The sequence below is a fragment of the Macadamia integrifolia genome, chromosome 10 (genome assembly GCF_013358625.1).
Source record: "Macadamia integrifolia cultivar HAES 741 chromosome 10, SCU_Mint_v3, whole genome shotgun sequence".
Classification (NCBI taxonomy): domain Eukaryota; kingdom Viridiplantae; phylum Streptophyta; class Magnoliopsida; order Proteales; family Proteaceae; genus Macadamia; species Macadamia integrifolia.
This window is the reverse complement of record NC_056566.1, coordinates 17,214,396-17,228,113: the sequence shown is the minus strand read 5'-3', so window position 1 is coordinate 17,228,113 and position 13,718 is coordinate 17,214,396. Positions and strand designations below refer to the sequence as shown.

Below are 13,718 nucleotides of genomic sequence, written 5' to 3'. Positions count from 1 at the left end.
AAACATAGTCACTCATCAGAAAAAGAGATGATCATTATTTCAAGAAGATAGAATATTACTCCCCTACGTAAACAAATCAAGAACTTATAACTCTTCTTGAAGGGGTCATCAAGAGAGTCTCGTCTTTGTTCCTCCTGAGATTTCAGATTTTTTTGTTTCCTCTTTTAATGGGAGCTCTGAAATCTCAGGAAGAAAAGAGAAGAGCTTATCTTGATTTGCATGGGCAATGCTACTGACCACTGAGGGAGAAGTAGAGCAGTAGACATCTATTTATAACTTAGAGCAGTAGACATCTATTTATAACTTCTTCTTGTTGTAACGTACTTAGAGGCTTTGGTGTAACTTACAATACTGTTTTAACCGATTTACAACGTCCCTATAACAGTGGCACGTCCAAAGAGGGTTTGCTTAACCGTCATTTTACTATTCCTCACAAATAGAGTCGTCTTGCACCCGTGAAAAAATCCTCCGCCTTCCCGCACTGGTGCGGTGAGGTTCTGGATGGCTGAGAGCGATCGGGCAATACGGAAAAAAAAAAAAATTCAATCAATTGGTCAGTTTGGCTGGTGGGGGGGCCGATCGGTTTTAGTCAGGCTTGATCAATCTCCACTAATTTAAGAGCCCTCAACGGGTACAATAAGTATCAGATGGCTAGGAGTCCCTGGGTATCCGCCCAGATGCTCTCAAAGGTTCAATGCTCACCGCTCACTACAGAGGATGTGAACTCCTCATAGGCCAAGGCATTGACACATTTTTATTCAGATGGTTGATTTCCAGTCCGTCATCATATCCAAAGTAATTGGACTAATCCGAATTTAAATGGGTTACTTGACTAATCCGGTTATAAACGGATTTTAAACATGTCAAAATCCCTAAATGACTTATAATCAGGCTAAATATGCTTAAACATGATGATCAAACTATAAACGGTTGATCACAATATTCATTTAGTTCAGTCAAGTGAGAGCCACTACATTGTTCGAGGACCTCTTAATATCCAATTGATCAATATTTGAGTCCAACACATTCAGGTTGCGTTTGGTGGTCTTCCTTTTCTTTCTTTTTTAACGGGAATAAGAAAACGGAATCTGCCTTTTGGTGCCCACAATTTGTTTTTTCCTTTTTTTAAATGAACAGGGTAAAAAATAATGCCAGAAACAAGAAACGTCCAGGGTAACTCATGTTTTGATGTTAGAGTTTCGTTTCAAAACAGAATTTTGACACAAAAACAAAAAAATCTGATTTAGACACAAAATGTCATTTCTAAAACAAAATGACTACCAAATGCAGCCTTAGTATATTATTAGGCCGGTCTCGGGCTTCAATCTGACAATTCAGGTCATGTTTGTCACTAAGAACCAACTTTTGAATGAAAAAGATCCTCTTCAATTATTATGATGTCCAATTAACCATCCAACGATTGGACATATCTGAAGATGTGCGTCCATATGTTGAAATGCGTGTTTGAATCCTCCCAACCATTGGATGGCAAGAGGAGCCCGATCCACTTTTGGCACACCTACTCACAATTGTTTTAGCTGAGTTGTGATAGAGGGGCATGTCTTGTAAATTCACTTTTTAAGAAATCTATACAAGCATCAAGAACAAAAATCCGATATTTCACCAAAAATAGAAGAAAGCTCAACAGCAGAATAGGGCGATTCACCAACCCGATTCCCGATTCTTAGAACCCTGGCATCGAGAACTGTTGCAGAGAACCGAAGGTTGGTCGTTCTCAATAGATCTTACACTCCTACGGCAGTGATAAACCTTAGGCCCACTTAATCATCAATCGATTAGGACCAAAAGTTTTCCACCAAAGAAGAAATTGAAGGGGTGATCAACAATTAAGACTTCAGGTAAAAAAAATAAAAAGAATTAACCTTCAAAAGAAAACAACGTTCACGATGGGACTCGAACCCACAATCTCCCGCTCCGGAGGCGAGCGCCTTATCCATTAGGCCACGCGAACAACCGTCATGGAACATGTATATTTTTTTTAATTAAATGATAAACGTTACCATTTACATACAGATATTGAAATGGATGTGCAATAAAATTAGTAAAGATAAAGTAAGGTATGACCAGATTATAACAGATTTTAGAGTTTTCTCGATTTATGAAAAGCTTTGAGAAAGTCATTTGAAGTGATATGATCATGTTCAACGGAGGCCTGAGGATACGTTAAGAAGGAAGAGTGATCTGATTCAAATTGAAGGAACTAAAAGAGTTAAGAGCAAACCTAAAATGATCATATGAGAAAGTAGTGAGGAAAGATATACATAGTTTAGGTCATAAGCATGACCTCGAATAAAGTTGATTGGAAGACCAGAATCTATGTAAGTGGCCCCATTAAGCGAAATTTTACTAACTTCTTGTGTTTTATTTCCTTTCTTTTTTCATTTTTCATTTTTCATTTTTTGGTCTTTGATTTGATCTATGCAATCAACCCCATTTAGTTGGGATAAGATTTAAGTTTATGATGAATTGAATCACAAACATGACAATTATGTTCTCTTCAACCGTAAATATTTTTCTATTAAAAAAAATATAACATATATTCTTTTGTTGAATATACCTCAAGATCCCATGCTCACATGCATAGTTTCCAAAACAATACGACTTTTCAATTTACTCTTTGATCTGGTTTTACATGAACTCATTAGTTATTGTAACTAGGGGTGTCAAAATGGCCCGAATAGGACTTTGGCTAAATTGGTCAACCTGTACAATTTAACATTTGTATTTACATGTTATTGATATATTATGGGACTCTGTTTTATTGTTTATCTACCAAAAAGAAAATGTTATTGTTTATCTAAAAAAAAAAAATTTGTTTTATTTAGGTTAACAATATTTTTAAGAATGATTGATGTTGGTCAAGTTCCATTTTTTCTTAGTGCATATAGAGACTCAAATGGCAATATACAAGGTTTGTGGATCAATCAGGGCCAAGTTGGGTTGTGCGGTGCCCAATAGGCTTAGGCCTTGACTAAGATATTATAGTCCAATCGAGGATTGGACCGGGCCTGATCTCAATTAAGCGACCTCTGATTGGGCTAAGGTTTGAAAAACCTAGCCCATTGTTTGGTAACTTTGGTTGCAAGAAAGTGAAATTTTCATACTTGAAAAAAAAAAAAAAAAACTTTAATAATCATTACTTCATGTGATAGTATAAACTTTACATGTAGTTTTTATTTTACATATTATAGCAAAGGGTTTTGGATGCAAAGTAAAGTGAAATTTAATAACTAAATATGAAATAATTTAAAGTTAGTGATATAATCATATGAGGTAATGACTACAAATATTTTTTTTTAAATATGAAAATTTCACCTCCCTTCGCTTCATTTCCCCTTGCAACCAAACAAAGCATTAGCAGAAACCCTTTAAAAAGCTCACCAACTTTCATTACATTTGAATTTGGAACTACAAAACCAAAAAAAAAAAAAAAAAAAAAAGATTTACAGCAATGATGCAAACCAAATTGTTAACATGAATGAAGTATCAGGGTAAAAAAAAAAAAAAATTCTGAAAATTTGAAAGAAGACGAAAAAGAAGATTACATGTTGGGACGTAATAGAATATACATGGGGAGAGTGGGTTTCAATTTAAATCTATAGAAAACTCTCTTCTTCTTGAAGCCTCCATTATCAACTGTCAACAGAACCAGCCCTGGTTCATTAATGTAAAATGAATTTCTAATACTGGCTTCCATTTTCTTGTCCTGATGAATTAGTATCTTGTAAGAACCTTCATCATGAGGAAGAAATTCCTCTCTGTAAGCCACATCCCCTCCCACGACTGTAACATCCCACACCACCGTCACTCCTGGCTGATAATTTCAATAAAAGATACCATTAGAGAGAGAGAGAGAGAGAGAGAGAGAGAGAGAGAGAGAGAGAGATCATATAAAAGGAAACTAGAGTAACTAATGGATGTCAGTTTGTTTCTCCTAATCAGGGAAATGAGTGAGTTACTGGATTTTGATGAACATGAGAATTACCTCATTAACTGGAATTTGGATGCTTTCTATTGCACCTGGTTTAACAATCATCTCCAAAACTTCATTCTCCGGCGAGAACTCATCATCATTTTCCCTTCTAAGGCCACCATATTGAACTGGAATGTGTTCAGGGGCTGTAGATCTTTACAAAGCAAAAGGGTATCAAAATTTAGGGGATTAATGGCCAGAGATAAGAATCCATGTTTATAAATGAAAATTTAATTAGTCTTACTTGGTAAGGGTCTTTGCTACTCTGGTTTTCCGGGCAAAGATGAACTTTTTTCTATTCCTTGGATCTAAGATCTTGCAGAAAAGAGTATGGTATGCATAAAACCAAAGAGGGACATTTACAAATACCTGTAAATAAAATGACACAAATAAATGACAGAAACTAGAGTATCCAAAGTTTGAGTTATGAAACAACAGAGGAGTGCATTACTGAAAATCTATTTTCTTCTTCTAACACTACATATGCCTTGTAAAAGAACAACATGGTAAGAGGTAGAATGCAGTGCTCAGGGATAAAAGTGTTAATAATGCCACCATTCCTTTCTTTAGAATCAGAATCAAATAATCTCTGTTTAGAGCAAGAGATGTAAGTTTGCCTCCAAAGGGGGAAAAATGCAGGTAAGCTTTACGCGAAACAAAGCATTCCAAAACATCCATGAATCTAAATAGTCAGTATAGGGCTTCATGAGTTGAGTTGAGTTGATTTATAATTTTCCTTTTTTAGCATACTCACTAAGAGGAATGTATAAACCAATGCTTCCATAGATTCGATCATAGTTTACAATTATAGCTTCCACACCTGTTCGTTTGGGATCATATCATCTCCCAGATAAATACAGGGCAAGAGTCTAAAAAAGATCGGTGAGTTGAGCTATATATTTTGAATTACGTTTGATTCAAGATCAAAATCCTGCTACTGATAGCTTTAGTATGTGTACTCACATCTTCCATCCTTTCTATATATATTGAATTACGTTCGATTCAAGATCAAATTCCTGCTTCTGATACCTAAGTATGTGTACTCACATCTTCAATCCTTTCCTATTGGTCAAGTACCATGTTGAGCAGCCAAAGAAGTTAGAAAATGAGAACACAGAAAACCACAGATATTTTAGACCAGTGTTTGCAAGCAAAACAAGAAGAAATTTATGAGACTAAACAGGCTAACAGGGGCTATGATCTGTATATCCTTCACAATAATTCACTTCTTTCATGGCAATCTAGCTTCAGATCATCTATACCTAGATTTAACATTACTCCCAATTTTCAAGAAAAGTTGGAAAGAAAATATTTAAAAGAAACATCCGTGCATATTCAATCCAACAATGAAACTGATGATAGAGAAGTTAAACAGAATCAAAGAAAGAACAATCCTAAACAACAAATAAACAGATGGGATGCATTGAACACTCACATATCTTCGAACAATCTCTGGGTAATAGTCTTGAAGCATCCAAAGTAGTTTGTTGCATACCATACGAAGCTCCTTCGTCGTCCCCGGTGAGCCCTTCATGTCTACAATATTAATAATTGAATCAACCCCACCAGGCTTAAATCTCAACTGTTGTACAGCCCTCTCCATCAATTGGATCCTCCACCTCATAAATTCTTCGATTCTAGCCTCTGCCCCAAATATCTTCTTGCTCAATTCCTTATCTTTAAGAACACCAAAGTAATTGTACAACAGTGGACGACCATCTCTATCAGTATCACAGAAATATGACATATGTGATTCTTCAAGATGTGAATCAAATTTCTCTTCTAAAATCCCATCAACTGTGAACTCCTTCCGCCATATCAAAGTCTTCCGAAGCATCTCAAATGCTTCAGAGACCTTGAAATCTTTGGCTCTTAAGAACTTCAAGAGGATTATATCGGTACCCTCATGGCCTTCACTGGGTAACAAAGGGACTCCCCAAAGAGAGATGTCCAGGATACTCCTGATTTCCAATTCCTGGTCATTCTTAGAACGAGGAAAGAGATTATTATCCATGATAGCATCTTGCAATTTGCATCTAAATTCCAGCATTGCTTTCTTCTTATGGGGTTTCAGCTCTGTACCCACTTCTTCTTCTTCTTCTTCTTCTTCTTCTTCTTCTTCTTCTTCTTCGTATTCAATGGAGGAGTCACGAATGTCATAACCCACCATCGCCATAGTCTTCGAACTCGAACCAGAACTCCGAGCAGAATTCCGGCAGTCCAAGGACAGGCCGGAAAACTGAACGTCAGAGGTGGTCGAGACTCAAGAGTTTAGAGACAGGGGAACGGTCTCCGTTGTTGGAATACTTCTTGGGTTTATTGGGGGCCTTTTTCTTTCTTTTCGCTTTCTCTCTCTTGTTTCTCTCCTCCTTCTACGGAGAAAGGTTTCTTTGCTCTCCTTATAGTCTCCTCTTAAAATGGACGCAGAGGCAGCTGTAATTCTTAACTGTAAGATTGTAGAGATTAAAATCACAACCGTCCATTGCCTGGCGCCAAGAAACCTGGGGCGTTGATTTGGTATCGTAATATGCCATGTCTCAGAGTGGTTGATAATTGGATTAGCTTTGGAGAAAGACAGAAATTTTGAAACCTTCAAACATTTAAACAGACTGTTCTTGACCCAAAAAACTACTTGAGAAGAATTTTTTTTTAAAGCATAACAGACATGAAACAGTCGAGGATAAGCCTAATAAACTACCTAACAGTCCAGCTCCAGCACAGCCAATCCTCCTGGCATTAGGGCTGCAAATTTTACACGCTTTGCTTATTTATCCACCATACTCTTTTTCTTTTTTTAATATTAATATTTATTCTTACTAATAATAGGAAAGTGTTTCTTGTAGGGGGCTGATTATTGCACGTGTACAAGGATTAATGGGATCGCAAGAGAAAAAATCCACAAAAGATTCATATTCCTTTTCATAGGGGTGGGCTTTTCATTTCGTTGCCCATGTGTGAGTGCAGGTGCCACACTCTCACATAGAGAAACAATAACGATAAGTGTTTTTTGTCGGGAATGGCCCCTACGCCCAGACACAAGGGTGTGCACGCAAAAGAGGGAAAGGTGATCATTTCCAGACAAAAAACTTTGTCCCAAGAATAATTATGTATATTATTTATAAGAAAGGGAAAATGGTTTCTTTGAGGGAGTGTGTGTGCTGCACTCAAACCACATAGAGGTTGAAGTGATTGCCTTGTCGTACCCGCCCCTCCCCCTATGAAAGACAATAATGCTTGTACCATTGATACTTCTATATGCACTTTCATCGGCCTATTAAATTGGGACAAGGCTTTTTTTTTTCCCTCTATTAACCAAGGTGTCTGGGCTAGCTTATGCTAGACTAATCCTCGAGGAGACTAGCACAGCAATCTACCGTCATGATCTCCACTTAAATCGCAGATGCACAGATGGGGAATCGAACCTAAGACCATGCGCCTAATCCACACAATCCCCAATACGCCATAACCATCTAGGCAACCCATGGGTGGGTACAGAATAAATAAGAAAATACACACACACACTCACACAATGATATGACAGGGTTTGATCCCACGACCTCCTCCCCTGGGTGCTGGCTCTACAAGCCGAAGCTACCACCACTAGGCTATCCTAGTGTTCTTATTTGGGACAAGGCTTTAGTTGTTATCATTATATAAATACTATATGGAGCATGGAGAAATGAACTTTTCTTGGTCAGACAGCCCCTTGCACCTAGCCCCTTGCACCTAGACACAAAGGGTGACAAAATAAAACCCTCCCCCCTATAAAACCTAAAATACCCACCCCATCTTGATGCTTATATATACCCTTCATTAACCCTGCACTAGTGCCATGACCGCACAACCAGGAAGAATTCTTTTTCCAAAAAATTTTATTGGGTGAGGGTTGAAGGATAACTGCCATGTGTGGAAAACATTTTAGAAAGCTCCCATAAAAAATATTATAGGGTGAGAGTGGAAGGATAACTGCCATTGGTGAGAAAACATTTTAGAAGGTCACGAATTCAAAGATATTTTTTAGATATTCGAAAATTTGAGTAATGATTAGTAGTTTACAGTCATGTAGGAAGACTATTTTACACCACCAACCAATGTACTTCTCTCTAGTATTATACAAGAGGAAGGTTCTCAGCGGCCACTACCTTTGTGTTTGTCGCTCTTCTAACTTTGTTACCCTCGAATGTTTGTTGTCATCCTGGTGTGTTCCTCTATGTTGTTTGTTCATCGAACTCTGTCGTTGTTATATGGGTAAATAAATATTACCATGTTTAACAACAGTTGCCTAGCGCAATTGATGAGCTGTAGTGTGTCAAAAACACATGTTCACTAGAAGGTCTCAGTTTGAGTCTCCTAGCTGTTACCTACTTTCCTCCCAACCTATCAAAAAATAAATAAATAAAAGGATAATTTACAACGTCACCCCCTGGAGAATGCCAATATTAGAGGGACACCCCCTCTCTTTCACCAAATTAGACTTGGACCCTTTGCCGTCAGTTAGGGTTACATAATGTTGTAAAATGACACTTTTGCCCTTATGAGTAAAACAATGATAAATTGCTTATTTTTATTTTTCCAAAAATACCCCTATTTACCCTCTCTTTCAACAATTGAGAGAGAGAGAGAACTATTATTTTAGGTTTCTGCAACCGAAAATGGCTGAAGAAGAGGAAACCTGAATACATGGACTCCCAACCATCTTCCGTAGAAAACCCAAATTCACTGAAAATTGAAGTATGCCCTAAGAACCTAAACTGGATAATTCGTCTGGAATTTTTGACAACAATGAAGAAAGGTAATTCTTCCAAGAAGTCGTCTACCCATCAAAGGAGAACAAGCAGTGCCAATCTCAACTTAGCTTCAAAATAATTTGCCAACTCCGATTGACTTGATGGAACCATGAACTGATAGGAGAAGATGTAAAAATCAAAATAGGGAAAGAAACCGATTAGATTTGTCGGTGGAGAATGAAGAAAGCCAATGTCTTTCTCTACATACTTCTCCTTCACGATTTCGCCGAAAGATGGTGATCGTCTAAATCAAGAGTGTATCATAAACACTCTTCAAATAGTTTATTTAAAATCTAGCACTAGTAATCAAACTGTATGTCAAACATTCATTAAAGGAACAAGGTTGTCACCAAGCGACAGTGAGGCCAGTTGGTCAGTTGGACTGCTTGCTTGCTACTGAACATTCCTCAGAACCTCCATGGCCTTTGGGACCTTTGCTTTCAAAGCTTCTGATGACTCAAGCAAATGCAAGACCTCTGTTTGGTCCAGCTCCAGCAACATTCCTATCACTTTAGATGCCATTTCATGCTCAAGCTGATCAACTAGCGGGTACAGACTTTCACCCAGCATCGTCCTCTGTTACTTAGGTGTTGCATTTGCCAGGGCAGAAGCCAAAACACTAATAGGAATAGGCTGTGACATTGCAGCGGGTACTGAACATTCCTTAGAACCTCCATTTTGTATATTGATGAAATAAGACGATCCTTAGAATGTTTAGAAACAGAGGATTTCACCATTTCTAAGCATTTCCTCCACTGGTTCTCGAATCAAATACGAATAAACGATCCCCAAAAAAATCCTGAAGATCGCGACAGTACATGAAGGAGAAAAAACCACGACAAAAGCCAAAGAAAACCACAACGATTCTCCAGCACAAGAAAGAATTGTTACTTCCAAGCAAAATTCCCGTCTCCACCAAGGAAACACAATCAAGATCCGTTACAAAAAACGAACCATCAAAGAGAAACTAAGTGCTTTCTCCATTACAAGCACAGATTTGGCTCTCTCTCTCTCTCTCTCTCTCTCTCAACACTGCATCACCGTTGGCTGCCTTCTCCTTCACTGCGCATTCGCAGCCGCCGTAGATGCTGTCACCGGAAGGGGCACTGCATCACCGTTGGCGGCCTTTTCCTTCACTGCGCATTCGCAGCCGCCGTAGATGCCGTCGCCAGAAGGTGTTGCAATCGTCAATCTGAAAAGGGAGTTCAATCTTCTTCTCCAACGTTTTCAATCAATTTTGGGAATAAAACATTTTAAGGGCAATTTCAGTACTCCATTATTTTTAAGGGCAAAATGGCATTTATAAAAAATATAAACTGTTGATGTCAACATTCTGGGTATATTCTATAATGTTGACTGACGGTTGGGGGTCCGAGCCCAATTTGGTGAAAGAGAGGAGATGTCCCTCCAATATTGGTATTCTCTAGGGGGTGGCGTTGTAAATAACCCAAAAAAAAATACACCGACATGCAAGCCAATAAGAGGGCATGCATGCACCACCAAGTGACATTCATCCTTCCCTATTATATTTAAGGGGGAATGTTTCTTAGAAGCCCAATGTAAGAAAGAATTTGCACACCATCAAAGAAGGATTGAAAAATAGTATCATTCACATAGAACTCTCGCAAGGTCAATAGAAGAGAGGATGTCAAGAGAGAATATCAATGCGAACCCCTTTGTTTATTATGTGAAAGGGGTAGAAATAAATCTGTACAAAGGCATCTTAAGACGTGCGTTTGGATTCGGATCACTTACAAAAAAAAAAGGGTTAATGCACATCACCCTTCCACTGCATGGCATAAAAATAAAACGTGCGAGTCACCTTCCCAATAAAATCATGATAGATTTTATAAATTATGGGGAAGGGGGTTGGGCTGGAGTGCAGGACAAAGGCCAACTCGTCATTCTTTTTTGGGGTCATGGCGTCATGCATCATTTATATGGCAGCCTACATTATCTAACATAAATTTCACACAATCCCAACCTGAAATCTAATTTCTATTCAAATTAATCAATTATATGTAAAGGAATCCAGATAACAAATTCAATGAGTCTCACCTTGGGATATCATTGCATATCTCGTAGGAGCTTCAGAGGGCAACCACTCCAAGTGTTCCTTCAGAAGACCTTAAATTGGTTTATTCAATTACAAGAAACAAGAACAGTAGCATGACTCGCTTAAATCAGTAATCTTTATAAGCACAGATACAATTAACAACCTACAATCTGCAAACTTAGTTCAATGGTTGAGGCCATTTGGTAGCAGCAATTTGCATTATCTTACAGATGGAGTAGCTTCTACTTACAAATCAGAAGATATATACAGTAACTTAATTCAATTCGATCTTCCCCGAGCTTCTCATGACTCCCGGTATTTGGTCAGATCAAAGGTCAGTGTTCTTGAACAGCTGCAAACAGTGAAAGGATCAGTAATGAAACTTCTACCGGTAGTAGATATGGTGCACTGGAAGTCTGGAAGTATGATTTACAGGTTTGGCCAACAGACAAGAGGGCGAGGGTGGGGGACTCACCTTCTCTCTGCGTCTCTATAAACTCCAACCAATGCTTCAGCTTTGTCATAGAAACTATCCTTCAATGATATCACAATGCTTTGGAAACTACTCCCTCCATCAGATTCTTGACTACCCCTTGCTCCACATGACTTTGCTCTGATGAATCCAGCAACCTTCGCAACATTCAGATTGTCCAGAGCAGCATCGACTTCATCCAATATGAAAAATGGAGAAGGTTTGTAACTGCAACACAGTACATGGAAGGCGAAATTTGCTTAGTTCATGGACTAACATGCATGACCAGAGACGAGCAAGGTTCAATAGTTACAAGTATTCAGAACACCAAAAAAAGTTCAAGTCTGGTTTCATGATGCAATCACTGTTAATAGAGATGTTCTTCCAAAGCAAAAATACTGGTGAAAATATTCGAAATTAGCATCTTAAAATACCACTATCTCACCGCCTCCAACCCACACCAAAAAAAAAATGATTCTCCACCAAATGAAAAACAAATTGTAACGAAAAAAAAAAAACCCCCAAATCAATCACAAAGATTCATCAACCAAACACAGAAATATGGAAACGAAATTTATTTGAGGTCATCATTGTGCATTCATGCACATCAATCAAGTTGAACATGAAAGAGATGAACATGCAAGCTCATAAATGTTGAAGTAAACCTGTGAATGGAGAACAGCAATGCAAGTGCTGCAACGGTCTTCTCCCCACCAGATAATTGTTCCATATCTCGGAAGCGCTTTGTTGGTGGCATGGCAGTATACTTAATTCCATGTAAGAAAGGATCATCCTCATTTTCTAGATTCAAATATGCTGTCCCACCGAGTGGATGTGTGTGGCTTTTCGTAAGTTGCTTATAGATCTTGTCAATATTGTCCGAGATATGGATGAAAGCTTCCATGAACAACTCATACCTGCATAAACCAAAATAAGTGCAATTCAATCAACTTTCACAAAACAGACAGGCAAATAATAAGAGTTGCACGTATATAAGACCAATGACGCAGTTCCATGAAGATTGCATCAGAGTGCTAGCAGTATTATCTGCTAAAAGACATGTCAGGTCAGGCCCAAATTTAAGCAACATATAGCCTGGCTTATGTGCCAAATTTGAGTCAAAACAGGCTCTGCTATGTGTTACAATAAGGGTGGATTAAACTAATAACATTTGCAAAACTTACACCTGCACAAAATCGTGTTGAAGTATAGACCTACAGTGAGAAATTTTCGCAGCTCTCACATCAAATTAATATTACGCTCAGTCTATATGAGCTGAAGTACTGAACTACATCAAGTCCAAGCACAGGAGAACCTTGATAACTTGAGTTTGAGCTCCTCTCCTTTGGCTCCACACAGGAGTACAGGACAAAGTCAAACAAAGTCCCACTGATGAAAAGAGGATTCTAATCATATCCTAATTGCACTGGGACCAGGAATCCTAGTTCTACAAGAGTCAGGAAAATGTCTCAATTCCTAATTGTAATAGGAGAAGCAAATAATAACTACGAGGAGAATAAAATTGAAATTACACAAGAAACAATACTGAAAATTTCAGAAAACAAGATTTTAATAGAAATTTAAAAAAGTAACCCAATATAGATCAGAACATGCAACAGACTTCAAATAAGTGGTCTACAGGTCTTAACAGCTAATGCAGTTGAGAAAAGTAAGGTTTTCCTCGAGTCTAGACAGGAGCAGTGGAAGAAGTTTTGACTGCAGTTCAGCAAAACAGGATAGTAATATATGGTTAACCAGAGCAAATAAATGGGCTGAAATACCAATAAACAAACCAGTTGTTTAACAAAAAATACTAAAAGAAACTCAGACCAGTCAGCAGGAATGTGTGCAGAGAATTGGAACAATATTAAAAACAGAAACAGATATGAAATAGATTGAAGACCACTAAGCTGAAACCCTGTAGTTTACCGGGATAATTTGTTCTAACAGAAACTTCACAGAGAATTGGAACTATATCAAAAATAGAAACAGACACAGGAAGTAGATTGAAGACCCCTAACCTGAAACATAGTTGACCGGGATAATTTGTTCCAGATGATAATTGGTTCTATCAGAAACCTCACAGAATTGAATTCTCAGACTGGATTGGTTGTGAAAGAGGCTACTGGAAATAGTGCCTAAAGAATGGAATTATTCATTGGCTTGAAAAAAAAAAATGGAAAAACCTAGAATTCAATAGAAAATTAAATAAACTTCTTTGAACTAAACCATAGGACTTCCTTGACTATATCTTAATCAAACTTCACTTTAACTTAAGGACTTATGAATGGACTCTAGGAGACACCCAAGCAAATTGGACCATCTCCCTTTATTAAACTTAATCACATAATAAAAACCCATGATCCAAGTCCCTGAACAATGTCCCACAACACCACCTCACCCCCCCCC

General features: G+C 38.0%; 2 protein-coding genes and 1 non-coding gene across 4 annotated transcripts in view; all 3 read right to left on the bottom strand.

Moving 5' to 3' along the window:
- Nucleotides 1-1,899: 1,899 nt before the first annotated feature.
- TRNAR-CCG lies at nucleotides 1,900-1,972 on the bottom strand. Its single transcript has one exon. It is a non-coding gene; the product is annotated as a tRNA-Arg (tRNA).
- Nucleotides 1,973-3,507: 1,535 nt separating this feature from the next.
- LOC122091962 (patellin-4-like) lies at nucleotides 3,508-6,495 on the bottom strand. The gene is made up of 4 exons (XM_042662229.1): nucleotides 5,430-6,495; nucleotides 4,239-4,363; nucleotides 4,007-4,148; nucleotides 3,508-3,835 (listed from the first exon to the last, which is right to left on the bottom strand). Exons 1-4 carry the CDS (start codon nucleotides 6,168-6,170, stop codon nucleotides 3,563-3,565), a joined length of 1,281 nt encoding a protein of 426 aa, XP_042518163.1. The 5' UTR covers nucleotides 6,171-6,495; the 3' UTR covers nucleotides 3,508-3,562.
- A 4,322-nt stretch (nucleotides 6,496-10,817) lies between these two features.
- Nucleotides 10,818-13,718, bottom strand: part of LOC122091457 (structural maintenance of chromosomes protein 1) — a 31,747-nt gene continuing 28,846 nt past the window's right edge. For both annotated transcript variants that reach the window (XM_042661421.1, XM_042661422.1), the window contains exons 16-18: nucleotides 11,975-12,226; nucleotides 11,313-11,537; nucleotides 10,818-11,189 (exon numbers count right to left, since the gene is read on the bottom strand). In XM_042661421.1, the coding sequence (XP_042517355.1) occupies nucleotides 11,141-11,189; nucleotides 11,313-11,537; nucleotides 11,975-12,226 (526 nt within the window). In that variant the 3' untranslated portion in view covers nucleotides 10,818-11,140. The remainder of the gene's footprint in view (nucleotides 11,190-11,312; nucleotides 11,538-11,974; nucleotides 12,227-13,718) is intronic.